The sequence below is a fragment of the Marmota monax genome, unplaced genomic scaffold, assembly GCF_021218885.2.
Source record: "Marmota monax isolate L192 unplaced genomic scaffold, Marmota_monax_Labrador192_F-V1.1 WCK01_AAM20220418_F8-fsc00015, whole genome shotgun sequence".
In the NCBI taxonomy this organism is placed as follows: Eukaryota; Metazoa; Chordata; class Mammalia; order Rodentia; family Sciuridae; genus Marmota; species Marmota monax.
In genome coordinates, this window is record NW_026692194.1 from 23,789,478 (window position 1) to 23,804,780 (window position 15,303).

A 15,303-nucleotide genomic window follows, 5' to 3' on the forward strand; every position below is an offset into this window, starting at 1 on the left:
ACCTTGTGATGGGTCACAGTAAAAATGCAGGCAAACTGAAAATGATGTGTAAAATCATGTTTCAGCTCATGTGCATAAAGTGTATTCGAAATGTATGAATTTCATGCTTAAACATAGATTCCATACCCAAGATATCTCTCTCTGTCTCTGTCTGCCCCTCCCCCCACACTTTCAAATATTTCAAAAAAACAAAACAAAACAAACAAAAAAAAACCGAAAACTCAAATCTGAAATACTGCTAGTCCCAAACATTTTGGATAAGAGATTCTCAACTTGTACCAACCACCTGTCATTGAAGGGGTAGACCAGAAGATGAACTATAGGTGTGCTCAGGTAGTCTCGTTCCTATTGCCCCAGGTGCTGAGCTTTTAGACCTCAGACCTACACCTCCCTTACCTGGTCCTTCATGTCCATGCCAGAATTAGGAAACCTCCCAGACACCTGTGACAGCACCTCAGAGCTGGAAAAGCTGCAGACACCACCCAGTTTCATGTTTTCTTGACCTGTAGGTAGAGCACCTCAAGTACACAAGGGCAGAAATAGCATCAAAAGACTTCACGTAGTAAGTCCCCTTCTCTCACTGTTCCTTTCAAAAGCACAAAGAGAAGGGAAGCTTTCTATACCATTATTTTTAAAGTTTTTTATTTTGAAATAATGAGACTCAGGAAACTTCAAAAATAGTACGAGTCTGTGAACTCCTCCTGCAGCTTCCTACAGTGGCTTGATTGATATGAACACCAGGAAATTGACATTGGTACAAATACAGTAATCTAGACTGTGGTCCTTGTCCAGTTTCCACCAGGTCTGCATGTACGGTGTCTTTGTATGTGCAGTTCTGTGACATTTAATCCCATGTACATATTCATGCAGCCACCATCTACATCTGCAGGATGTAGACCCCAGAACCTCACAGGAGTCCCTGGAACTGCATCCTCTTCACCATCCCTGCCCCCTGGCAGTCACTATTCTCCGTCTCTAAAGGGAATTTGCATTTGTAAACTTTTTTTGAGGTTAGTTTTTTTAAGTCACTTGAGAGTTGTCCAAGAGAGTCATCCAAGTTTGCAGGATCAGTAGTTTGTTCCTTCTTATTGCTAAGTAGTATTCCTCTCTGTGGCTTCTACATCATTATTTTTGTTTATTTTGAGATAGCATCTAGATTGCTGCAGCTTGGCTCTAACTTGTGATTCTCCTGCCTCAGCCTCCCAAGTGGGATTACAGGTGTGTGCTACCATGTCTGGCTACATCATTATTTTTTAAATATAAAAATTTGATCTTGTGGGAGTTAATTCTAGAATTTAAGCAATGGATAGGTAGCTTCAATAGATGACTAATCCAAAATTCATTAGTAGGAATAACTTAACTTTGTTCATTTCAAATCATACATTATAGCATGTAGCTAGAATTTTTTAATATTGAGGGAATCTCACTTCGTAACATACCAATTCTAAAAGGCACAAGGGCTTGATTTTGATAATTTTTCTAGATTACATGCTCCATGAGGACAGGAGCTACATCTTTTTCATCTTTGGATCCCCTGCTGAGCCCAGCACAGTTCCTTGTACTAGGCAGGTTTTTTGTTTGTGTTCTTTGGGTGCTAAAGATGGAACCCAGGTTTTGTGGGAGCTGAGCTTGTGCTCTACAGCTGAGCTGCGTCCCCCGCCCCCAGGCAGGTTCCTGATGTGTATCTGTGCACAGTCCCTAGGAGTCAAACTGGCCGTAGAAGGTGCTGGCAGCAAAATACATTTTCTTGTTGAGATTTAAATTTAGAGAAAAGGAGCTGTCTTACTAGGACATAACAGCTTATATTTATGTTAATTAAACAGAACTCTACTGTTGACAAGGAGCTAGAATGCCAGCTTCTAACCAGGTTACCAAGTCACCACAATTCAGTGAATGGTGGTGAGAGTGAATCTCTGCAGAGGGTGGGCGCCAAAGAATCCTGTGATCTTTTCCAGGAAGTGTGCTGGCTTGGTAGCTATGTGTTCAGTCAAAGGTCTCAGGACTTTGCATTAAAAAGTTGGTTTTCCTCTTCGAGGCCATTTCTTACCGCATCCAGTCTGTCTTGTGCTCCTTTAGTGCAGTCTGGTGAAAGTATACACCGTCAGGAGTTCCAGTCAGCCTGTGGAGCTGATTTTACTTAATCCCACAGAGATATTTAGTCACTAGCACCAGCAATTATCCATTTTCATCTCTCTCAATGGATGGCTCCCTAGGAAAATCTATTTTCAGGGTTACACGATAACATTGCTAAAAGGGGAGGGAGACAGAATACCAAAGTTCTGTGGCCAAGCACAGGGCAGGCCCAGACCCACGCTGGTAGTGGGGAAGTGTGGGATAGGAAAGAGTGAACAGCACTTGGCCAATGACAGAAGGGAAGTGGAAATTGCCCAAAACCTGGAGAATGAGGGCGCAGTGTCTTCACTTAAATAGGTTAAAATGAATGCTCAGGACTAAGGACTTCTGTGCCTTCAGTACAAAGTGGCAGGAGAGCAGGAAGTTGGTGACAGCTCCTACAGTGTAGTGAAAGCCTGGGAGTACCTCCACTCCCTCCCTACAACCACAGGCACCCCACCAATGTTGGGACCCTGTTCAGAGTCCAGCTTGCCTTTTTAATTTTTTTTTTATAGTTGTAATTGCACAGAATGCCTTTATAAAAAATTTTTATGTGCTGCTGGGTATCGAACTCAGTGCCTCATGAATGCTAGGTGAGCACTCTGGCACTGAGCCACAGCCCCATCCCGCCTTTTTTTTAAAAGCCTGATCACTTCTCTCTTTGACATTCTGCCAGTCTTAAAGCCTTTCTTCCATAAGTTTAGCCCACTCCATGGATTCTTCTCAGGAAAAATCACCCATTCTACAGTGTACCTCCCCTGTAGCAGGAGCTACAGTGGCCAGCCACATGGACGCTGGAGGCAGGCTCCTGGCCTCAAATCCGGGTGTAGTCACTTGCTAGTATCTGGGTAGTACTTGGCTTTTCTGTTCCTCAAGTCTCCTTATCTGTAAAAAGGCAATAATGGAATTTAAGATTAATTAAAGGATTGACTGAATTAATACATGTTAAGCACATTATTGTTAGGTGTTACTGTCACTGGATAACATCTAGTCACATGGCATTCATATTTTAAACATTGCACATCTAGTTTTCATTTCAGCCCATTCATGTTTTTATCCTTTGAGACACAGACATGGTATCAAGTTTTTCTGCTGGATTTCTGGATTTTTTTTAAATACTGGGGATTAAATGGAGGGATGCTCTACCCCTGAGCTACATCCTCGGCCCTTCTTTTTTATTTGAGACAGGGCCTAAGTTGCTAAGGCTGGCCTGAAACTTGTGATCCTCCAGCCTTGGCCTCCTGGGTTGCTACCAATGCACCACAGCTGGCTGGATTGCTAAATTCTTTTTTTTTTTTAAATATTTATTTTTTAGTTGTAGTTGGACACAATACCTTTATTTATTTATTTTTATGTGGTGCTGAGGCTCGAACCCAGAGCCTCACACATGCTAGGTGAGCACTCTACTGCTGAGCCACAGTCTCAGCCCTGGATAAAAACTGTCCAGTAAGCTGAAGACATAATCCACAAAGGGACAGTGGATACACAAATGAAATACGTGGACATTTCAGAGGAGACATGAAAATTTAGTATATTAAGGATTATTTGCTCTTCTCCCTGTTTCTTGAATACAGTTTGTTCTGCATATCAACACTTTGAAGGTTACAGGATGTTATTACTGAAGGTAGAGTAGAAATTCAGGTTCTTTTTGGAAAAGGTGAACCGATCAGCACAAACTGAGTCATATTATTACTATCTGAGGTTCTGTGAAGAGGAAGAGCTGCCCCTTTGCAAGGGGCTGCATCTTATTTTTTTTTTTTTTTTTGAAAAACACCTAGAGACTTTTCTATGGTCCCTGAAGACATCAGTTGTGGGCAGAACTTCTCCAGCAGTGAATGACACGCATGTCCAGCATTGCTCTGGGCAGTGGGCTCACGCAATCTGGGACAGGCTGAGACTGACACTGGTCCTCTCCTTAACTTCTCTTACTTCTTTTCCAAAATCTCTACCCTTGTCCTTTCCTTCTGTTTCTTATTTTTAAAAAATTCTTCCAATTGCTTTTTTCCCAGTTTTTCTTGGTGCATTATAGTTGTATACAGTGATGGCATTTGTTCTTTTTGTGCCTGCATACAATGTAACAATATATTTTGGCCACTCCCCACCTCCTCCTCCCATCCCCTGGTTCCTTTTCTCTACTGACCTCCCTTTGATTTTCATGAGGTCCCTACCCGCTCTTCCCGATGTTTCTTTTCCTTTTACTTCTCTGTCTTCCACATGACCCTTGACTTTCTGAGTTTGGCTTATTTTGCTCAACATAATGGTCCCTAGATTCATCCGTTTTCCTGCAAATGACATGATAATTTCATTTTTCTTCATGGCTTAATAAAACTCCTTTGTGTCTATATACCACATTTTCTTTGATGGACACCTAGGCTGGATCCATAGTTTGGCTGTTGTGAATTGTGTAGCTATAAACATGGGTATGTACATATCACTGTAGTATGATGACTTCAGTTCTTCAGGATAAATAACTGAAGAGTGGTACAGTGGGGTCATAAGGTAGTCCCAGGCCTAGTCTTTTGAGGAGCCTCCAAGCTGATTTCAATAGTGGTTGTACTAATTTGCAATCTCAAAACACTGCAAAAGTGTTCTTTTTTTCTCCATTTCCTTTCCAGCATTTATTACTTATTTTTCCCCCCTTTCCGATACCAGGAATTGAACCCAGGGGCACTTAAATACTGAGCCACACATCCCTAGTCCTTTTAATTTTTAGAGAGGGTTTTACAAAGTTCCTTTGAGTTGGTCTTGTACTTGTGATCCTCCTGCTTCAGCCTCCTGAATCACTGGGATCATGTGTATATGCCACCATGCCTGGCCCATTGTGTGTGTTCTTGATGACTGCAATTCTGACTGGATTGAAATGAAATCTCAGTGTAGTTTTGATTTGCATCTCCCTAATTGTTAATGATATTGAACATTTTTTCATATATTTGTTGGATATTGCATTTCTTTTGAGAAGTGTCTATTTAAGGTATTTGCCCACTTATTAACCGGGGTTTTTTTTTTTTTTGAGTTCTTTATGTATTCTAGATATTAATTCTGTCAGAGAGTAGCTAGCAAAGATTTTTCTCCCATTCTGTAGGTTCTCTCATCACATATTGTTTCCTTTGCTGTGCAGAAGATTTTTATTCTGATGTCATCCCATTTATTAACTCCTTGCATTATTTCCTGAGCTTTAGGGGTTCTCTTCTATTTTTAAATATGTCTTCTTCCTAGTCTGGTGGAGGTAGGGTAAGCTTTGAAGTTGTGGACTGTGAAGTGCTGGCAGGGCTGTTGCCTAGTTACTTAAACACGGGCTGCTCACTCAGTCCAGAGGGACTTCCTTTCCTTAAGGACACGGGCAACCTCTCTGCAGCATCATGGGCTGGGAGCCAGGAGCTTGGGCACACTTGGCCTGCAGCAGGTGCTCTTCCAGGCCACTTACTTGATTCATGTCCGACATGGATCTCAGGCTACTCTTCAATCTATCTTCTTGTCTCCAAAACATGTCTTACTCCCTTCACTTCATTTCCAGCTTTATTTGGAAAGATAATCTTCTAGAAGTTAACACTTATAACATCCTGATGTACCCAAAATCTAACTCATCATTATTTCCCCAATGACTAGTTCCTTTCCTGAATTTCCTGTTCCTTTCTCTACACATCCTGTCCAACATTTATTATTTGTATTCTCATTTTACTTATTTATTGTGGCACTGGGGATTAAACCCAGAGCCTTCCACATGCTAGCCAAGTGCCCTACCACTGAGCCAGATCCCCAGATCCCCTTTTTGGGGGGGTACCAGGGATTGAACTGAGGGGCACTTAACCACTGAGCCTGATCCCCAGCCCTTGTTTTTTTTTTGGTGACAGGGCCTTGCTAAGTTGCTGAGGCTGTCTTTGAACTTGTGATCCTCTTGCCTCAGCCTCCCAAGTTGCTGGGATTATAGGCATGAGCCACTGCCTGGCCCCCTTATTTCTTTTCTTCTTTTTTTTTAGTATTTTATTTTAGTTGTAGATGGATACAATATCTTTATTTATTTTCATGTGGTGGTGAAACGCGAACCCAGTGCCTTGTGTTTGAGGCAAGCACTCTACCACTGAGCTATAACCCCAGCCCCCCCTTTTAAAATTATTTATTTAATCTGTTATACACGATGGCAGAATACGACAATTCATATTACACATATAGAGCACAATTTTTCAAGTCACTGATTGTACACAAAATATTTTCACACCATTCGTGTCTTCATACATGTACTTAGTGTAATGATGTTGAACCCATTCCACCATCATTCGTAACCCTTTGCCCCTCCCTCCTCATTAAGAAAAAAAAAATCACATTGCTTAATCGGTTTGTTTGGGTCCTATATCAGCCACTCTCAGAACTGATGAGATAGTAGTTTTTGCCCCAGGACAGCCTCTCATGGGTTAATCTGTGTAAGTAGCTCTGAATTTACAATCATCAGAGGAATAAGGTGATTGTGAAAGCTCCATCATTTCTGTGATTGTATAATGTTTGGAATACTCTGAACCTATTAATTCTTCACAAAAATCTGTAGTAGCCAGTTCATGGCTGAGTACACAGGAGAGATCGGGTGAAGCAAGGAGTGCCATGGTCTACTGAGTTCAAGTTCTTCACAAAGACCAACACTGGGAAGGAGCCAGGTCAGGCAGGTAACCAGGATCACCAGGATTATCCAATATTAAATATTAGAGAAAGTGGAGATGAGAATTAAATTAAAGGTAAGCCATTCCCCAATTACATGGGAGCGTAAGTCAGAAGTAATTTCCTGTAATGTTATGGAGTGTGTTACTACCCCAATGATCTCATCCATAGCAGCAGCAGCCGGCTGGTAAATGTTTCCTTCTGATTGCCATGTCTTCTGATAATTGGTTAGTTATGGACACTAGCAGTATAAATGAAGAGTTAAGAGAGACAAAGGAAACATTTTGATTATTTTATTTTTTAATCTTCAAAATTTTCTGCCATGACACAGGAATGCATGATAGAAATGGCTCAACATCTTCACATGAAACACTTGGATTCATTTTCATTCACAAGTTTTTCTAAAAACATCTACAATTTCATAATTCCCACCCATTTCCAACCATTATCACAGATTTAACTGACCATTAAACAGTAGTTGCCAGCATTAGATAGCCGGAACGCTTTCTGCACATTAGTAGTGTCTTTGGAAACTACCACCCAAGAGTATCACAATTATAAATTTCATTGTACATGGCAACTCCAAAGGTGACTGATGTCCCCAAATAAACTCCCTGCTTATTCATGGAGAAGTATATCCCCCAGGTACTTTGTTCATTTCCTGTTCTTACAGAGAACAGCACATGCTGACCTGACGATGTAGTTTTCATTGCCAACAGGTGGTGATACTTACTAGTGCTCTCTGGTAACTACATACAGAACATACTGAAAAAAGTCAGGTTGCTTAGAATCTACATCTCTTGTTTTGAAGAGAACTACTTTGAGGTTTTTAAAAAACAGTTGTAAACAAAAGGAAAGAGATACACACAGACATATATCTATACACAGAGAGACCTACACTGAGTATTGTGATGTGGTGCACATCTTCTTACGTAGAGCTACACGCTAACAGAGTGTCTCTACTCGCCCCTTCACACACCCACACCCTTCCATACAGCGTGTGAATATAAACATAAGTGTCCTTGGGAGTTCACTGGAGTTTTCATATTACCAAATGATGATGAAATACCTGATATGTATTACTCCTGAGAAGATACAAGAAGGGAATGACAGTTCTGATGCACTTTGGAATGGCACAATTACGTAAACGCTTGCATACTTAAGACTTTTGAACTCATCCAAAGTTTCTAAACACGATCCGACCAAAAAAACAAAACAAGAAAATATCAAAACAATGTAGCAAGTTAAAAAATAAGAAAAAAAAAATTGTAATCAAAGTATAAACAAACATATAGGAAATGCATATCTGTCAGTAATTATTTTAAAGTAGGAGACACGTACTTAAGAAAAACATAGTTGCTGACAAAACTTAAAACAAAAAACAAAAAACTTTTCAATGCATAATAATACATGCATTGCCTAAAATAGCCACATTTGATTTGCAAAGCTTATAGCAACTCCGTCAGAAAAAAAAATCACCACATACAGCAAATCTTTTAAGTATGCAATTTATAAAAAATTACTGTGACTGTTATTCACAATTCTGTAAAAAAGAATTTTCAATTTGATGAATATCCTATCAGTATAATTAATTTATATAAAAATTACAACCAATGAATTTCAAGCACCAATTGAATCACTTAAACTTACTGTGTTTGTATTTCTCCTTTTGAGGGAACAAATGACGATGAAGGCTAAGCTAAAATTAGCCAGCTAATTATTACAGTTTAGTTTTAAAGGCATGTGGTTTTTCTTCTTCCATTCACTCGAATGGCAAATGTTAGAGAATGTTTAGGCCAGCAAAGGACTCCTTGGAAGAATCCACCATTTCTGAGCATCAGTGGTTTAATATACATTAAAAGCTCTTCAACAAACTAATGCTTTCTCAGTTCTAGGATAAAATAGATTTGCACACAAGAAATGAAGGACTGTTCCTTGTTATAACTTAGAAAAGGCAGCACCTATATAGTAGACTAACAAGCACATCTGGACATCTACTGGTAGTGTAAGAAGAGGCATTATTATTCAAGAAGGCAACACCATTGCACTTGGCAATACTGAAGTTTTTCTTAATTAAAAAAATTTCCATTTGACATTTGGGGTGGGAGGATATCTCAATAAGAGCACATTGTTTTCCCCAGTTTCTTTTTCTAAGTCAGGAAGAAAAGTGGCAATCTAAGCCAGTAGATGCGTAACAGTGTTTGTGATGCCTCTGGTTGTTCCTGAAGAAAACACGTTCAGATAACAAGAGGGTTTATTTTCAATCAATACAACTGTTGTTTCCTGTTTCCAGTATTTACATCCTATCACTTACATACACAGTGATTTCAGAGACATGATTAATGTTTCAGTCTTTATACTATTAGGTTTGGTTAATTTTAAATGCATACCAAACTGAACCTTTAGGCTGACTGCATTTGAGAGACTGAAATATAAGACTATTGAAGAAAACAGATTATGCAGAAAACACAATCTTGATCAACAGTGATTCTCCATCCTATTATCTGAACTTTATCACAAAATCACATGCAGCTGAAGGAGAAAACAGCTGCACTGAGGACTGGGTCTCAGGACAGGGAGGGAGTGTCTTGCTGGCCCTCAGGAAGAGTAGCTCCACTCTGCTTTCCGCTCACCTCGATGGCTGGTTCTTCGTAAATAGGCTCACCGAGGTCCTCGCTGCCCTCCTCACTCTGTTCCTCGCTGTGGTCTTCGCCTGGCTCCATCGTCTGTTCCAGGCTATTCTCCAGAAGTGTGGGGGAACTGCTTATTCTACTTTCTTCTTCAGCAGTCTCATTTAAGGGGTGGGAGGGAGGCGGTGTAGGAGTATTAGACTGGATGGTATTTTCAATGGAAGAGATGGGGGCTTTGGTTATAGTAGTATCTGTTGTAATCTCATTCTGAGGCAAAGATAACTTTTCCACAAGTTTCCACTGAATGATGCTCATGTCTTTTCCACCAGTTGATATCAGATGACTGTCATTATGAGTAAAACTGACATTGGTGACATGGCTGCTGTGGGCACTGTACTTGTGACTGGGAGCCTATATAAAAGAAATTAAGATAGGAATATTAAAACTTATTCCTAGTCAATGAAATGGACCTGACTGGCTAAGGGAAGTGACTCAGCTTGTTAAACAGGTAATTCAAATCAAAGCTATGAAGTCATCAAATATGAGGAATAAGGCTAACAATAATTGCTTTTAAATACCTCTTTATATAAAAGGAGAAACAAAACAATTAGTAACTACTTCTGTGAGATGGGTAGGGGGGAAGTGACTAGGTGTGCAGGATTGTACATGATTCAAAAAATAAGATAAATTTAAAAGTGCCAAAAGATCAAAATAAACTTGACAGTAAATGAAAAGGGACCAAATACCACCAGCTGCTAACTGTACAGCTGTCTTTTTGTCCTTAATAAGGAAGAGGAGATAAGCAGTGTCTGCTTGGATGCTCACAGAAGACCCTGTTCTCCCTCTGTGCATCACTGAATCATGAGGAGTAATTATTAACCCTGAAGATATTTTCTTATCAGTGACACAAAACAGGTCCTAACCATAACAAAACAAAACAGGTCCTAACCATACTGGTCTGTTAAGATGAGGTTACCTTTGCTTTGGAGCAGGGATACTGAAACAGATGGACTTTACAAAAGTCATCTGCAACAGCTATCACCTTTCTCTTGTGGGATCGCACCAGTGCATTTATGTCTGTCCCATCTGATCCTTCTGGCCAGACACCTTTGACATGTAAACAACAGAAATATAGAAAAATCAGCCTTAAAAAACTGAGCTGTGATGCTGTACATGTTAAATCTAAATAGCCTCAAGATGGAAAACTTAGACTCAGTAGTTCTTAACAGTAGCCAGCAGGTGGGGCTGATATATTAATTTCAGCTTGACTCACCCGAACAATAAGCTCTTCCTTTTTAAAAGGAAAAGTTTAGCAGTTACTTGTATGGCAAATTCAAGAACGGAGCCATAGCACTATGTCTTCAAAGTAGATTCTAAGTTCCTTCAAAGCAGGTGACTCCAAGATACCTCGGAGACCTTCTGTTTTATGGAGATGCACTGGCGGGACGTCCACTGTTCTAGCATGCTACACCACAGAATTTTCACAGAAACATTATTTATGTTCACAGATCAGGCATACCAAATGTAACGGTATGTTACAATTATTATTATTATGCAATTATTCTGAATCATTACAAGGCACTGGTAATGTTGTTCAACACAAACTTCCATTAGGTTACATTAAAACTGTGGAACATTTAAGGTTGGCCTCCTGTTGGCTGAATGTTGCTCTAGAGAATAAATAAGGCTTTGGTAAACTTGCTGAACAAGTAAAATCACTTTTGTTATCCTGTGACAAGTAAATAATTACTGTATTATTACCAGCTACTAGCTAATGTTTGAGTTTCACCCAAAATAATTAAACTGTTATGGAGAAGTCAGGATTGTTTTGTTTAAAATTTCTTCCTTGCCTTTTAGTCTTCTCTGTCCTAAGAGCATAATGGATTTGTTTTCTAATGTACACAGCATAAAGAGATATTCAGATCTGTGATCAGGCTGGAGACAAAAGCCCAAATTCCAGAAGGCAGAGATGTACTATTAAAAAATATAATATTTTGGATATCTGCTTTGGGTATTGGTGCCACATTCATATCCACTATTTTAAATACTGAGCATAACGCCTCTTTACAAACAAGGCTTTATAATTTTAACTTTTCCATTTATCTTCTAACCCTTTCGGAACAATATGTAAAGGCTTAAGAAACTGTTACAAAGGACAGATTTCTAGAAATGTCCAAAACATCAAATTAGAAATAATCTCCAGGGGCTGGGGATGTGGCTCAAGCGGTAGCTCGCCCGCCTGGCATGCATGTGGCCCAGGTTCGATCCTCAGCACCACATACAAACAAAGATGTTGTGTCCGCCCAAAACTAAAAACTAAAAAAAAAAAAAGAAATAATCTCCAAATTTTATCTTTAAATAACATCTACTAAAAATGCTCTGGTATTTGGACAAACAGTGCAGGGATGGCTTAACATCCACATGCAAAAGTGTAATTTTTGAATAGTGCATTTTGCAAGGACACAGAGAAACTGAAACCCTCATTCACTGCTGATAGGCCTGTAAAGGGTGCAGGCACTCTGGAAAACAGTCTATTAATTCCTCAAAAGGTGAAACACAGAGTTCGCATTTGAGCCAGCAATTCCACTCATCAGTGTAAACCCAAGAGAGACGAAAACATGACTACAAAAAAAATGTGCACATGATTGTTCATAGAAGCATTATTTATAATGGCTAATAAGTGGAAACAAACCTAAGTGTCCATCAACCAATGAAAGGATAAACAAAATGTAGTATATATCCATACAAAGGGCTGTCATTCATAAAAAGAATGAGGTACTGAAATGTGCCACAACATGAATGACCCTTGAAAAAGTTATGCTAAATGGAATAGAGAAAGTAGATTAGTGGTTTCCAGGGTTGGGGGAGAGGATGAGGAAGGGAAAAGAGATGGAGTGTGATGCTAATGGGTACAAAATTTCTTCTTGGGGTGATGAAAATGTCCTAAAATTAGACCACAATAATTCCACAACTCTGTAAATATATGAAAACCAACTCAGGTGAATTGAACAGTATGTGAGATCTCAATATAGCTGCCATTAAAAAAAAAATGACTTTACCAATTTAAAAGCTTCATTTGGAAAGGAGGGGGAAAAGGAGGAGGAGGGAAGAAAATCTGCATTAGTATGTAAATTCCTTTCCTTTTAACTGTCTCATATTTACTGGGGACCAAATGTGCTGAGTTCTGCAGAGAACAATCCTGTATTGGTTAAATACTAATACACATTTAATTTTTTCTGACAATGACATTAATAGTGATAACACTAAAGAATGTAAATGGACTATATTTCATTTATCAATTTAAGTAAGTAAGCATAATTAAAACCTCAGAGATCGCCTCTTCACATCAGGGGTTATGTTCTTACCAAAGACTTGAAAGCCTAGCACACAGGTATACGTCGTCCAATCTATGTCCTTACAATCCGAGCGATTCCTGATTAGTTTGCAGCCACTTTCAATGTCCCCTTTAAATTTAGAAACAGGAAGTATAATCACAGTGCTTGTGTACAAATGTATTTGAAAGTGCATCTTGATTCAAACTAGCCACGTTTACTTGTATTTATAATCCATACACTGAAAAACATTAAGACACATTTAAAAAGGGAAAAAAAGTGTTTACTTAACAGGGTTTTATAGAACTACAAATTGTTTCGCACGGAATTGTTTTTTTGTTTTCTCCTAAAAAGCATAAATGCCCTATGGCTGTTATCCTTCTCCCTGCCTCCAGGAAAAGTTGTTAAATGAAAAAACATTAAGAGGAGCATCAATCTTACTGAGAAATTTCTTACTACTACTACATGTGCCTTTAGTTCTACACCATTAAACTCATTACTTTTCTGGAGAAGTGAACCACATTTGCAATTCTCATTACTTAGTTCAGAGTAACATATGCTTTGTCAAGTTAGAAGCCAGCATACATTCTCTTGGCTTACTAAAAGCCGAGTTTTGTTCACATGCAAGCATCTCGTGATTTCCAATAAATTACTTCAGATAATTCACATTCTAGGCAGCCTGTTCATTAGTGCCCATGACAGTCACATCTGAGCCCATATATGATTATTCACACTTACAGTACAATATCTCATAGTCTCCCGAGTTAGACATTATATGCTTGTTGTCCGGTGACCAATCAAGGTGTGTGATGTAGCTGGAATGTCCCTAGAGAAAAACAGATAAACCATTAGAAAGCATTTAGAGTTCAGAATGATAAACAGTTTATTAGCCAATACTGTTTTCTGACTAGCCATGTGTCAGAATTCTTAAAGAACAGGGAGCAGTATCACAGCCTCTAGAGCTGAACAGGGCCCACAGCAGGTCCTCAGTTCTTTTTCACTCTGTTGTTGGAAGCCAAAGATGCACATATGTAAAGATGCCAATGATACATGAAGAGTTTTAGAACTCAAGAGATCTCACCACTATGGAAACATGAAGCACTTGGTACCTGGTAGAATCCTGCTGGCCTTTCACCTAGATACCAGAAACAAGCACTACAACCTCTGCTAGAGCATTCTGAGAATGACAGTTTCTTAAGCCCAAATTTTAGAGGACACTGCAATAGATAACACACCCTCAGGCCTTATTTCAAGCCACTGGTGTCCCAGTGACTCCATTTATATATAGTTGTAGTTGGACACAATACCTTGATTTTTATTTATTTATTTTTATGTGGTGCTGAGAATCGAAACCAGGGCCTTGCATGTGCTAGGTGAGTGCTCTATCACTGAGCCATAGCCCCAGCCCCCTTCTCGCCCCCCTCCCCCGTGACTCCATTTTTGAGAATGAACTATAATTGTTTATAAGTAACAAAGTACAGTTTTTCCAGACTGTTTGTGGCACCAGAACAGTCAGAATGGAAGTCCTGAAAAACTGTTAACAAAGAATATTCTGGGGTAGGAGGAAATCATCCAATATTGCACTTCTTTAGAATAGCTTGGACCTAATATATACCCGACTCCTGAAAGTTTAATCCTTAAACAGGACACCGGTAATCTTTTGCTGCTTCGATTTTATTAATACAGTGGGAGAGAAAACAAAAGAAATTTACTAAAAGCTGAGTGTTGTTAACATGTAAGCATCTGGTGATTTCTGATAAATTATTTCAGATAAGTTATACAGATCTTAACGTTTACCAAAGCTGATAGCCTAATTTTGTACTTTTAAAATTACAAGCTTCCTGCTCACAGGAAGACAGGGTCTTGCTGTGTTGCTGAAACTGACCTCAAACTCATGACCTACTGTCTCAGCCTCCTGAGAACCTGGGATTACAGATGTGCTATCACTTTGGGATGATTTTATTAAAGTTAAATTCATTATACATTAGGCATAGTTTTCTTTCTCTTTTTCTTTTTTTGAGAGGTCTGTTAAGGTTACTGACACTGGACTCAAGCTTGCCATTCTCCTACCTCAGCCTCCAAGTTGCTAGGATTAGAGGCATGCCTCACTATGCCTGGTTTAGGTATGTTTTTAATGATTTACATATGTTCTCTATTTCACTAGTCTTCTGAAGCCTAAGGATGTGTCCCCTAGACCTCTGTGGACCTATTATACCCACTACAGTGCTGCATAGTATTTGTTCCTATTTTTGTGTTTGGGAATATATTAGGTTGGGAATCACTATGCACACAAGGAACCTACCAACTTAAGAAGAAATAAATTTTTTTTCCTTAATGTGGTGCTGGGGACCAAACCAGGGCCTTGAGCATGCTAACTACACTTTTTGCCACTGAGCTGTCTCCAGCCCCAATAAGAAATCAATTTTTAAAATCAGAAAGACAGGGTTCACACAATCTTTTACGTAGTACACACGAAACTGATGCTTGGTACTCTAGTGTCTGCAGAAGCCATGCTTCTAAAACAGAAAACTAGCCTGTAATCCCAGTGACTTGGAGGCTAAGGCAGGAAGATTCCAAGTTTG

General features: G+C 39.3%; 1 protein-coding gene across 4 annotated transcripts in view; it reads right to left on the bottom strand.

Moving 5' to 3' along the window:
• Positions 1–7,037: 7,037 nt before the first annotated feature.
• Eml4 (EMAP like 4) overlaps positions 7,038–15,303 on the bottom strand; it is a 137,905-nt gene continuing 129,639 nt past the window's right edge. For all 4 annotated transcript variants that reach the window (XM_058573568.1, XM_058573565.1, XM_046425276.2 and 1 more), the window contains 4 exons: positions 13,460–13,547; positions 12,755–12,853; positions 10,366–10,496; positions 7,038–9,800 (listed from right to left, as the gene is read on the bottom strand). In XM_058573568.1, coding sequence (XP_058429551.1) covers positions 9,327–9,800; positions 10,366–10,496; positions 12,755–12,853; positions 13,460–13,547 — 792 coding nt within the window. In that variant the 3' untranslated portion in view covers positions 7,038–9,326. The remainder of the gene's footprint in view (positions 9,801–10,365; positions 10,497–12,754; positions 12,854–13,459; positions 13,548–15,303) is intronic.